This window comes from Muscardinus avellanarius, assembly GCF_963383645.1.
Source record: "Muscardinus avellanarius genome assembly, chromosome: 12".
In the NCBI taxonomy this organism is placed as follows: Eukaryota; Metazoa; Chordata; class Mammalia; order Rodentia; family Gliridae; genus Muscardinus; species Muscardinus avellanarius.
In genome coordinates, this window is record NC_137798.1 from 81632778 (window position 1) to 81646470 (window position 13693).

Consider the following 13693-nt stretch of genomic DNA (forward strand, 5'->3'; position numbering starts at 1 on the left):
GTTATACCGATCATCACTTTAGACTACATCAGAATTCTTGCTGGATGGTAAAAACACAAGCGTAGGAAAGAGAAAAGAGAGGTCTAACCATCAGGAATAATAATACCCGTCCAAGGCAGTGAGTCTCCCAGCCTATGCTAGAGACCAAAAATACCCAGCAGGCAGAAATATGGCAGTGATAAAAGGCTGGACAGAGCTTCCTCCATCCAACATCGGGCTCCTTCATGGCCAATGTGCTTTTCCCTCTTCTGGCACCTCAAAAAGTAAAGAGGGCAGTCCCACAGAATGCACTGGCACTACAGGCTCTGGACAGGAGCGAGCAGCAATCTGACTGACACACCTTGCACCAACACAAGTTTGTTTTTAGAAATCAACTGCTTCCTTTTAGGCTTTGGCCTGATAAGTGCCTTCAGAGAGGGATTTTGCTGGAGTCTGAAGCAACAAGAGCGTGAATCAAGAACCACAGAACAGGAGCACTACACCACCACCTGCGGAAGCCATGAAGGGAGAAAGCTACGCGGGGTCGACAGTCAGGCATGCCAGGCAGGACCCGGGGCTCAAGAGCCTCACATACAACTTTCAGCCCTTGCTGAACCAAAACAAAGAGGCACCAGCTGGCAGCCTGCTGCAGCCAGCAAAGACAGCCCGCCCCCTGTCCCAGCGGTCCTTCAGCTCGTGTAGTAGATGTGGAAGTAGAGAGTCTTGTTGCGTAGCAGGGAGTAGGAGTTGTCAAACTTGAGCAGGTAGATGCCCTCACCAGGGTAGTCATGGCTGCCCGCCTGCACATCTCGGTGGCTGTCCCGCCGGTACACAGGCATGACTTCCCCGTAGCGACCCCGCAGGGAGCTCCTGGAGCCTCTCTCCACATCTCCCACTGGCACAGGTTCTGCAGGAGCAAAACAGCAGAGTGTTTGGATATGAGCTCAGAGACTGAATGCATCCTACCTGGAGGTAGGTAGATGGGCCAGGCAACCCCATGGCTTCCACTAGGGGGCGCTATTGCCCTCTTACAAGCATCTGGAATGTCCGTGATCTTTTGGTCATCACAGTGACTACTGGGGGATACTGGCGGTTAGTGCCCTATGGTCCAGAAGTACTAAAATCAGAATAGTATCTGCAACAAAGTGGTGCCTCAACCCAAATGCCAACAATGTCTCCACTGAAAAATAATGACAGCCTGATAAGCTCTAGAAGTGTCTGCACGTTTCTGAGGAGCAGAGATGTTTGGAAGGGAACATTTGGAAGTTCTTTCATTCAGTAGGTGAGAAGATTAGCTAACAGAAGTAAGAAATGCACATAAACATGCTGTACAGAGCGACCCTAAAACTTCCATTCGCTGGTCATGGTGATGTACATCTGTAATCCCAGTACTTAGGAGGCTGAAACAGGAGGATTATAAGTTTGAGACCTCAGCAACTTAGTGAGACCCTGTTTCAAAACAAAAACTAAAATAGGGCTGCAGGTATGGCTCAGAAGAATGCCCTGGGTTGAATCCCTAGCACTAAAATTAACAACAAAAAACTCAAAAAACAAAACAAAAAAAAAACTTCCAGCTATAAATAAGATATAATGTCTCCTCTTCCCTAATTATCTGTAGATCTCCTTTAAAAAGATGGAACTTAAAGGGTTGATTTTAAGATTGTATAAGAAAATTAAGAAAAAGGCTAAAGCTTTGAACCTACTCTTAGATTACCCTCCCCAAAATATGTCTCAAGGCCATCCTACAGATAACACTACAAAGAACAATTAGAATTAAGGATAGACCCCTTTATAACTGTTCTGCAGCTGGACATGGTGGTGTATACCTGTAATCCCAGTATCTGGGAGATTGAGACAGGAGGATCACAGGTTTGAAGCCAGCGTCAGCAACTTAGTAACAACCTGTTTCAAAATAAAAAAGGGCTGGTGGTATAGTTCAGAGGTAGAATGTCCCTCTGTTCAACCCCCAGTACCATAAATCAAACCAAACCAAAACAAAACAAAAAACTGTTTTGGAAATAAAGCAACAGAGAAACTGTTAATTAGCCAGCTAAGTCAGTTTAGAAGAGAAGAGAAGAGAAGAGAAGAGAAGAGAAGAGAAGAGAAGAGAAGAGAAGAGAAGAAGAGGTACATTTAGCAGATTGTAATCACTCAGTTTCCTTCTGGGACAAGAATAAATATTCCCAAACTGAGCCAGAAATGTAATAGAATCTAGAGAACCCTGATTCTACATACAGAAGCAGTGACTCCCTGTATCTGCCCCCAGGAAGAGGTTGGGGAAACAACCAGGTAGTGATATACAGGAAAGGACGCTCTCGTCTAGGGCATCGGTGCCAGCCCCACAGAGTTCTCTGAGCGTCTGACTCTGGCCTGCACCATGCAGCTTTAGCTTGCAAGGGCGGTTCCTCACTGTGGTGTTGCTGGATCTCGTCTCACCTGGATCCTAAGGAGCAGAAATTAGGTTGAGGCAGAGAAGAAAACTGCAAAGTATGTTAAAATTAAATTTACCTTCAATCTCCTCCCCCTCTTCCTCTTCTTCATCCTCGTCCTCGCTGGAATCGCTGACCTGCACAGTTATGTCTGTGCTGGTTACAGGGGTCCAGTCAAAATAAACGCCAAAGCCAATGTCATAGTCATCGGTGGCAAACTCCCAGCAGACTCGTTTCCCCTCCGGATGTGTAGGTACCCGGATGGTCACCACCTCACCCCGCTTCACCACCAGACGGCTGTTCTTTTCTTTGCCCAGCTTGCTTTTGAATTCCTTCACCTTGGCGAAGGTCCAGATGCACGGAGGAGCCATCAGCGGTGGAGAGACTGAAAGGACAGGCAGCTCACTATCAGAAACCGCAAGGGAAAGCTAGCACCCCGCACTTTGCCTAGGGAGGGCCACACAAAGGCGCTCTTCTACTGCCTTCTCTTACTGCCCTGCAGAAGTCAGTTTCTTTCCTTCATTTGCCTCGCCTTCTTTTGGAAATAAAAAAAAAAAAAAAAAAAAAAAAAACCAAAAGCCACTTTATGTACTTCCAAAGGTCTCACCTTTCCTATGGTCCCCTAGAAGATCTGCAGATTCCAAATCAGCTGAAAGGACATCGATGGCTCCTGTGTGCTCAGACTGGATCATAACGATGTCCCCAGACCTTTGTGGAACTTGGTACTTGGCCATCTGTGCAACAGAACTCCAGTTAGAGCACACGGTGGAAGAGCAGATTCAACTAGCCTCTTCCCAAGTGAGGCTGCCCCACCCTGCCCCAACTCGAAGCTAGTCTGCTTCTCAACGTGCTCTTCCAAGTACAAGTTGCTAATGAATCCTCTCCTTCTCTTTCTCTTTCCTCCTCCTCCTCCTCCTCCTCCTCCTCCTCCTCCTCCTCCTCCTCCTCCTTCTTCTCCCCCCCCCCATAGTGGTGGTATGGAGCATTGAACCCAGAACCACATGCATGCAAGCGCTCTACTACTTAGTGGTATCCCCAGCCCTCTTTAAACTTTATTTTGAAACAGAGGCTCACTAAGTTGCCCACCCTGGCCTTGAATTTGAGATCCTTCTGCTTTAGCCTCCCAATAAACTGGTGTAGCTGGGATTATAGGCATGTCCCACCATGCCTGGATAAATTCAGTTGTTTAAATGTCACCAAAATGTTCCCCACTTTAAAGATTCTTTTTGTTCTTCCCTTTTTCAACTTTATAAAAGTTGTAAAACTGTTTTTGCTCCAGACCTTTTGTACAACCCCCCCCCACACACACACCCACAAACACACTCTCGGCTTGCTACTGGCCTTTGTACGGGTCCTGCCTCAGCCCGCATTGCACTTCCCTGTGGATTCTCCCTTCAGGTCTCACACCTGAGGTTTAGCGCAACTCCCGCTCTGCCACACAGGTTACTTCTACATCGGGGCTACCCCTATATCCCTGCCAGTCCATTCACCAAAACACTGCAGAAAGAATCTGACTTCCAGTCTCATCTTTCTCTCTCTCTCTTTCTCCCCTCCTCCCTCCCTCTTTTCCTCCTTTCCTTCTTCCCTCTTCCTCTCTCTCACCCACACCTCAGGCTCTATCTTGTCTCCCTCTATATATCATTAACAGTGTTCTATAAATAATTACGACTCATCTTAGACCAGCCCCAGGATTCACATGTGAACAGTGCATCTGCTGCCAGATATCTGACCTGTGTGGAAGAATACAAATGGCACTCTATACTTAGCACCCTTGCTAACCCGTCCAGGAGCCTACAATCTCTACAGTGGGCTTCCCTTCAGGTCGCTCAGACTGTGTTCCTTGTTTCATGCTATTATGCCTGTATTTCCTGCACCTTCTCCAGGTGGTAGGCAACTCAGCAAGAAATCTATACCTCCTGCCCACCTGGGAGAGCTCATGGTGAGTCAGCGATACAGTTAGGAGGCCAGAACTGTATTTTTGAGGAGAAAATAAATCAAGTTTGTAATTCCTCCACGCTGTGTCCTCACCATATCCATTTCAGGAGAGCAAACGCTCTATTTCTCATCTCCACTGCTAAATGAATCAGATTTTGTCTAGTGTGCTTCAAGGAATCCTTCCTCTTCCAAAAGCCTGAACAACAGATTTAGTTTGCAACTTTTTCAGCTGCAGCCTGAGTGACATCTAGTAGCTCTTAGCCTCAGCTTCCTCATTTGTTAAGTGGACACAATGGTGTCCATCGCAGGAGGCTGTTCTCAGGAGTAAATGAAGTACTGCAGATAAAAATGCCTATGAACTATAAAACATTACAGTTATTATAATACTTGTATCTTTATTGACACAAGGACCAATTGTTAATATAATACAATTATTAACAATTATATACAAACATTATTATCTTTGCTAATAGTCATGCAAATAATCCCTACCTCCCATATCTCTGTAGCAAAATGACCAATTTATTAACACTTCTATAGAATCTTTACCATAAATACTGAGTAGATCTTCCATAAGAAAAGTGAGACTAAAACACAGTTCAGTGACTTAAGGCTCTTTACATCAAGAGGATTTTAGAGAATGGGTGAACATTCCTTCGTTGTTGTTTTTTTTATGGTACTGGGGATTGAGCCCAGGGGCATTCTACCTCTGAGCTACACCCCCAGACCTATTTTATTTTTATTTGAAAACAGAGAATCACTAGGTTGATGCAAGTCTCACTATTTGCTGAGGCTGTTTTTGAACCTGCAATCCTCCTTTCTCAGCCTCCCAAGGACTGGGATCACAAGTGTGCACCACCACACCTGGCTGTGAACATTCCTTCTAACACTTAGTTTTCGAATCAGTACCTACTTGGTGCTCATACAATGATGGGCCCTGTGGGATTTACAGATAATCATTTTCCAAATAATGAACATGAGATGCCCTAAAGGGAGCAGAGAGAGAATTCGGGGAGCCACTGTCACTCTCTAATCCCAACCCACTCGTTGCCTATCTAAACTCTGGTGCCACAAACTCCTCCTTTTCTAAGAGAGAGCCAGAATGTGCTCCCTACCTTGTTGCGGACCTGGGCCTGGTCTTCGGGCAGCAAATGGTGTTTCACCAAAGCTGGAGCCTCCGAGGCACCAGCTGCTTTCTGCAGCTCTTCAGTGGCATCCTGACTCACTGGAGACACCATCTGTGGCCTCTCAGAGGAAGAGAGCATGTCAGTGCAGGGGTTCTCTGAAAAGGCTCAATAGTCCTGGAGAAACTCTGAAAAAAAAAAACAACCAGCATTCAAAGGACCCCCACCTCGCCCCTCAGCCCCCCTGCGTTTAGGTCTACTGTTGCTTTAGCTGCCCGCAAAGCCAGGTCCCAGGCTGTGAGAAGCACGGTCAGCACAGAGCTCAGGCATCTCAGATGGACTCCGGGTCTGGGTTTCCACACTGTTACTATTTCTGTTACTTATTTTCATTGACAAAAATTATACTGGGCAATTTTAAGTATAAGATATATTATTGTCAACGATAGTCACCATGTTGTGCAAAGATCTCCAGAACTTATTCCCTCATGACTGAAACCCTGTCCCTTAGGCTAGCATGTTCCCATTCCACCCTTTGCCCCCAGCCCCTGGGAGCCACCATTCTACTCTCACTTTGATGAGTTTAATTTTTTCCCCTCATTCTGGGACACATGCCATTTGCTCCCCATGGAATTTCAACAAAACAAAACAAAACAAAAAACTAGACTTCCAGTTTGGTTTTACAGAGTCACTGGATGGAAGCAAGGAGAGGAACACTGCCTAAGTCTGAGAAGGAGCACCACAAAGCAGGTGCCGCGTGATGGGGCAGGTCCTGCTCCACAGTTCCTCCGGGGAAAGCCTTCCAGCGGTTCCACTTCATACCCACCCAGTTCACAGCTGGAGGCATCACTTCCCTTCCTTTTTAGCACACTAATCAACCATCCCAATGACTCTGACATAACCACATGAATAGTTGATTTTGAAGAGGCAAGGGAATGCTCCATGCTCACTTCTGTTGCCCTGATTTCAGAAAGACTAGAAAAGGAATTTAGTGCCGGGGGTTGTAGCGCAACACCCCAGACCTTTTGGAAATGTGTTGTCAATAAAAGGCAGTTACCTAAGTACGATCTGGGGACCCTCCCCACCCACTCTGGTCCTTAGGACCCTCTTGGGGGGATCTGTCAAGTCAAAACTTTTTCATAATAATAATAAATATTATTTCTCTTTTTGCACTCTCATTTTGTAAAAAGCAGGCAGTGGAATTTTTCAGAGACTATATGATGTGATATTGCAACCAAATTAACCTAGAAGCAAGGATGAGAATCAATTATTAGGGCAGACATTAAAGAGATTTACAATGTCTCTTTTCTCACAACATTTCCTTGGCTTTGAAAATTAGTTGTTTTTGAGAACATGTTATTTATGTTATAGGTAGTGAGTTTATTATTTTATTTATATATATATTTGTGTGTGAGAGAGAGAGAGACAGAGACAGAGAGAGAGAGAGAAAGAGAGAGAGAAAGTGTGTATGTTTGTGTGTATGATACTAGGGACTGAACCCAGGGGCATTCTGCCTCCGAGCTACACCCCCAGCCCTATTTTTTATTCTTTATTTTGAAACAGGGTCTCACTGAGTTGCAGAGGGCCTCACTAAGTAGCTGAGGCTGTCCGCGAACCCAGATCCTCCTGTCTCAGCCTCCTAAACGCTGGGATTACAAGTGTGCACCACATCACCCAGCTCATTTTTATTTTAAAACAGGATCTCACTAAATTGCAGATTGCCTCAAAAAGTAGCTGAGACTGGCCACAAACCTGCAATCCTCTTGTCTCCGCCTCCCAAGTACTCCCAAGTATGCACTAACATACCAAGGGAGTTTGTTTGTTTTTGTGGTACTGGGGATTGAATCCAGGGGCATCCTACCTCTAAACTATACCCCCATCCCTATTTTATTTATTATTTTAAAACAGAGTCTTGCTGAATTGCTGAAGGCATTGCTAAGTTGCTGAGTTTGGCCACACACCTACAATCCTCCTGTCTCAGCCTCCTAAATACTAGGATTATAGGCATATGCCACCAGATCTGGTTAAATTTATTGTTTATAAATAAATGAATAACTATATTTTAATTCTTCATCTTAATTTCAAATATATTAAACACAGACAGACACAACCTACATAAACAAAAATGCTGTGGGGTCCTCAGTAATTTTTTAAAAGTGTAAGCCAGGCATGGTGGTACACATTTGTAATCCCAGTACTTAGGAAGCTGAGATAGGAGGATCACAGATTCACGGCCAACTTCAGCTACTTAGTGAGTCCTTCTGCAACTCAGACCCTGTTTCAAAATAAAGAATAAAAAACAGGGCCTGAAGTGTAGCTTGGAGGTAGAATGTCCCTGAGTTCCATCCCCAGTACAAGTAAGTAAGTAAATAAATAAATAATGAAGAATTAAAAATAGAGACGGAAGCCAGGCGTGGTGGCGCACGCTTGTAATCCCCACACTTGGAAGGTAGAGACAGGAGGATCGCGCAGGTTTGAAACCAGCCATGCTGGCGTAAGAGACCCTGTTTCCAAAATAAAAAAATATAAAAATAGGTCTGGGAGTGTAGCCCAGAGGTAGAAGGGTTTCCAGGAACCCCAGTACCATCAAAGAGAGAGAGAGAGAGAGATGGGGATGTAGCTCAGGGGTAGAATATCCCTGGGTTCTATCTTAAGTACCACAAAAATATATAAATAAATAAAATAAAAGTGTAAACATTTGACAACTTGATTTAGGGCATCATATATATTCTCATTCATATTCATTCTCTCTCTTTTCTTCTGTCCTTTGTTTATACAATCTCTTCTTCAGATAAACAGAGCCATCTTTTAGATTGTCAGCCATTCCAACCTACCTCAGAACAATCCAGAAGTGAGAGCTATGCAAATCAGGCTTGCCAGGGTAAGCTGTAAGCAGTGTCGGCTGTCAGCTGATTTTAAAACTCTAAAGCCCAGACATTTCAGTCCATTTCTGCTCCTTGACACTGTGTACTATCTATGTCCTCTTCCAGAGACCAGCTTGATGTCAGAAACTAGGTCTGACTCCCTGTGTACACAGGCCATCCTGAACAAGCTCTCAGGCCCCTTTGCACCTGACCTTATCTCCTAGAAGCCCTGCTGGCACAGGTGTGCACAGCCAAGATGGCTCCTGAGTCTCTGGTCATTCTCAAATACCTCAAGCACTCTGGTTCAAGAGTCTTTGCACTTGCTGCAGCCTCTGCCTGCGACAGCCTTCCTCTAGCTGACTTAGGACTTCCCTCTCGCAGCCTTCTGCTAACTCACTTTCCAAGAGGCTTCCCAGACGTCCACGTACAGGAGGGCTGCGCCCTCCCTGGTCCCCCATCCTTTCTTCATGCCCGGGCCCTGCTTCAGTTTTTCTCACTGTACTAATTACTGCCTACCATAATATGCACCGTATTTTGTTGACTGCAAGACGCATGTTTCTTTTCAGATTTTAACACAACTGAAATATAGGGCATCTTAAAAACCGATGATGCTTTAAAACTGCTATGAGCCTGGACAGACATGGAGTCCCTCCACAGGGGATGTGCGCATGCTTCTGCCAGTGCTCAGGAACGCTACCAACCTGCACAACTTGAAACTCAGTGCCTGGGTCACACCGCACTGAACTAGCAGGGTGGATTCAGACAACCACCCACTGTGGCCAGTACTCTCAGGGAAGGTATTTTTTTGTCCCACTACACAGTGCCAAGTTTAGGACATTTATACTTCCCTTTTCTGTGGGGAGGAATTTCTGTCTCTGTTGAAGGTTTTGGATGCCCCAGCTCCACGTGGGGGCTTCCACTTGACTCTCTATCTGGAGAATTTTTTTTTTCCAGTACTGGGGATGGAATTCTGGGGCATTCTACCTCCAAGCTATATCCCCAGCCCTATTTTTTATTCTTTATTTTGAAATAGGGTCTCACTGACTTGCAAAGGGCCTCACAAAATAGCTGAGGCTGTCTGAGAACCGCGATCCTCCTGTCTCAGCTCCTAAATGCTGGGATTACAAGTATGCACCACCACGCCCGGCTTTGAAGGTTTTTTTTTCCCCTAATAGCACATTTTACAGGTGACATGGAAACTCAGATTCTATCAAGCATGCTATATACTTGTTTTCTGTCTGCCTCTCGTAATAGAATGTAAGCTCCATTTGAACAGTGATTTTGACTGTTTTATTCATTTTTGGCATTATCTGCACCTAGAAGAGTACCAGGTACACAATAGGAGCTCAGCAAATATCTACTGAATAAATAATGCATACCCCCAAAATATTTGTTGAGCAAATATGTAAATGTGTTAATTTTTGTTTAGGAACAAAAGAATTTTGGATTAGACTACCATGTATAATATTGGAAAGGGAAGACAACAACAAATAATCTGAATCATTAACCTTTTTTATGTAGCCTCTAAAATTAGTCTCAGCTGGATGTGGTGACATACGCATGTAATCCCCATATTTGGGAGGCTGAAACAGGAGGATCGCAGGTTCACGGCCAACCTCAGCAAACTTGTGAGGCCCTCCGCAACTTAGTAAGGCCCTGTTTCAAAATTTAAAAAAATAGGACTGGGGGTGTAGCTTGGAGGTAGAATGCCCCTGGGTTCAATCCCCAGTACCATAAAAATAATTAATTAATAAAAATACAAATTAAAAGATGAAATAGAGCTGAGGGTGTAGCTCAGAGGAAGAATGCCCCTGGCTTCAATCCCTAATGCTACAAATTAATTCATTGATTAATTTTAAAAACTGAGTCTCAAGCTGGGGGAGTGGTTCAGTGATAGAGGACTTGCCTAGCACGTGCAAGGCCCTGGATTTGATCCCTATCACGGTAAAAACAAAATAAAATTGAGTCTTTGCTTTTGTGCATGCTATTTTGAACAAATACGGTTCTACTTATAAAAGTATTTCAAATGGGCATGCAATAGCCACACAAATTTATGTTCCCATTAGCATTTCATGCTCTGGAGAATTAATGAGGAATATTTTGGGAAAGAGAAATTGCAATGCACTTGATGCCAGTGATAAGCCACATAAAAGAAAAAAACTGCATGTTGATTAAGCCTTTTGGTCTGTGCTAAACTGGAGCGGGGAGGCCAGCCCAGAGAGTGGGGCCAGCCTGGCCAGCTGCCCTAGAGAAGATGGAAGCTTGTGTCATTTCCATTTCAAATAGACACAAAACACAAGCACCAAGTTTCCGGCATCAGATTCAATGGATTATTTTTCCCTTCCCACTCAGAATTTTAGAGACAAGTCTTTAAATTTCCTTTTGTCTAAGACTGTTCTGTGAGCCTGGTATGGTGGTACACACTTGTAATCCCAGTATTTGGGAGGCTGAGACAGGGGGATCGCAGGTTCGTGGCCAGCCCCAGCTACTTAGTGAGGCCCTCTGCAACTGAGTGAGACCCTGTTTCAAAATAAAGAATAAAAAAATAGGGCTGGTGTGTAGTTCAGAGGTAGGATGTCCCTGGGTTCAATCCCCACTACTGCAAGCAAACAACATCAAGAACAACAAAAAAGAACGTTCTCTGTTCTTCCCTTTAAAAAATTTTTTACTTTTAGGAATATAAACCAATTTGTGCCCAAATCTATCCCTCAAAGAGCCTTCAAATCAAGATGAGCAGAAAAGGGCCCATGACAGGAAGATGGAAAGAAGTTCCCTGGGGACTTCATGAGAATGTGAATTGTCTCACATAACCATAGCCTTTAGAGGAGTGTTGTATATAATAACTTAGTAGCTCTAAGCACAGAACTCAAAACACATGTATCACTAGGCTGAGGATAAGCTCTTGATTAATTTCTTCATCTTAAAAATAAAAGCAGGTATACTTATTTCATTAAGGTGGTTATACAGATTAAATGAGGTAATACCTTTAACATCAAGTATAGTATTTAGCAGAGAAATATTCAATAAAAGTAGCTATTTTATTATTATTATAGATAAGCATTCAAAAAAGTATGGCTATTATATTATTGTCACCAACCATCTTGCAATTGTATTAATCAAGCTAATTATTTCACATGCAAAAGTAAGAAGAAAGAACTTCTAAACAGAACTCAAGAAGTGAGAGGTTATTTTTGTGTATGTGTGGTACTGGGAATTGAACCCATGGGCACTCTACCAATGAACTACGCACCCAGCCCTTTTTTTTTTTTTTTTTTTTTTTTTTTACTGTGAGACAGGGTCTTGCTAAATTGCCCAGTCTGGTTTCGAACTTGCAATTCTTCTGTCTCACTCTCCCAAGTAGAGAGGCTAAAGTATACAACCACACCTGGCTAAGAAGTAGACTGATTTTTTGTGTGTGTGTGGTACTGAAGATGGAACCCAGTGGCATTCTACCTCTGACCTACACATCCAGCCTGATTATTATTATTATCATCATCATCATCATCATCATTAGGGATTAAACCCAGAGGCATTATACCTCCAAGGTAGACTCCAGACTGATTATATATATATATATATATATATATATATATATATATTTTTTTTTTTTTTTTTTTTTTTTTTTTTTCCCCCCCCGGTACTGGGGATGGAAGCCAGGGGTAGTCTACCTGCAAGCTACACCTCAGCCTATTTTTTTCTTCTTTATTTTGAAACCGGGTCTCACTGAGTTGCAAAGGGCCTCACTAAGTAGCTGAGGCTGTCCACGAACTGTAATCCTCCTGTCTCAGCCTCCTAAATGCTGGGATTACAAGCGTGTGCCACCACGCTTGGCTCTGATTTAATTTTTATTTAGAAAAAGGGTCTCACTAGGTTGCTGAGAGCCTTGCTATGTTACCGAGGCTGGCTTTGAACCTGAGATTCTCCTGTCTCGGCCTTTCAAGTACTGGGAAACATGCATGTGCCACCATGCCCAGCTTATTCTCTTTATTCTGAAACAAGGTCTCACTAAATTGCAGAGGGCCTAAGTAGCTGAGGCTGGTGGCAAACTGTGGTCTTCCTGTTGTAGCCTCCAAGCACTAGGATCACAAGCACATGCTACCATGCCCAGCAGAAGTAGAAGATTTTGAAAATACCTTTTGTGGCCGGCATGGTGTCACACATTTGTAATCCCAATACTTGGAAGGCAGAAAAAGGAGGACCACAGGCTTGTGGTCAGCCTCAGCTACTTAGTGATGCCTTTCGTAACTTAGTGAGACCCAGTTTCAAAGAATCGAAAAATAGGGCTGGGATTGTAGCTTAGAGGTGAAATACCCCTGGGTTCAATCCCCATTACTGGGGGGGGGGGAAATCTTTTGTGGGGCATAGGTTCTACTGAGCACAGGAGGCTACAGAGCCTACTGAGCAATACTGTACCATGAACTCATCAGTTGGACTACAATTCACACTAGCTCTAGGTTCTCCAAAATACAGACTTGCGTCAATTGTTCCATTAATGTTCCATGGTTTCCTCTCATTCTAGGACTCGGAACAACTCTTCCTTTCTGCTATACACTCTAATAGCAATGATAGGAGGTGAAGACATGGGAAGAGACTGAAATTAAAAGTGACAACCTAAAGGTTATCATAATGGCTTAATCTGAAAAGTACATCATAAAAAACTTTCTTCAATTGTTTGGAATACATATAAACACGTACTTTTGGAAAGAGACACATATTCTCTTGCAAGTATGCCTCTTCTACTCAAATGTTTTAATGCTTTTTATGATCTCCAAAAGGTAAATGACAATATAACATTAGACCATCTGTTACAGGTTTATTCTCTGGAAATAAAAATTTATAACTTGAAATAGATTTGACACTGCCCCCAAACACATGGGTTGGGGGTGAGCTGGGGGTTGAACCCAGGGGTGTTCTACCTCAAACTATATCCCTGGCCCTTTTTATTTTGAAACAGGGTCTTGCTAAGTTACCATGCACTGGCCTTGAACCTGCACTCCCAAATATATGTAAGAGTTGATTATTTCAACTTGTTTAACCCATTGAAGTTGTTGGCTACTTTCAATTCCTTTATTCTCAGAAGATAAAACTTCTGAAAGCACTTTATCCAAAATAGCTGCTTGTCCCTACCTGTGGGGTGAAGAATGGGGTGCTGGATCAGCGGTGGCCTTGGTGTTTTCTAGATCTTCATTCTCTAGAAAATCATAGAAAGAAAGATGTCAATATTTTAAAGAAAACACAATCATAATTATCTTGCATCTTTAAAAAAATAGCAGTTCCAACCAAAACTTTATATTTTAGGCATAAACTTTATATTTTCAGAGACTCAGCACAAAATTACTCAAGTCATTCTATCTAAGTATTTTTA

At 43.4% G+C, this 13693-nt stretch overlaps 1 protein-coding gene across 2 annotated transcripts in view; it reads right to left on the reverse strand.

The window, feature by feature from the left end:
• Positions 1-668: 668 nt before the first annotated feature.
• Positions 669-13693, reverse strand: part of TMED8 (transmembrane p24 trafficking protein family member 8) — a gene marked incomplete at both ends in the record, with an annotated part of 34732 nt that continues 21707 nt past the window's right edge. Inside the window, 5 exons of one of the 2 annotated variants that reach the window (XM_080706778.1) lie at positions 669-886; positions 2488-2793; positions 3016-3142; positions 5459-5588; positions 13456-13519. In XM_080706778.1, the coding sequence (XP_080562904.1) occupies positions 669-886; positions 2488-2793; positions 3016-3142; positions 5459-5588; positions 13456-13519 (845 nt within the window). Of the gene's footprint in view, positions 887-2487; positions 2794-3015; positions 3158-5458; positions 5589-13455; positions 13520-13693 lie in introns of both variants that reach the window. The other variant, XM_080706777.1, reaches the window with a different exon arrangement.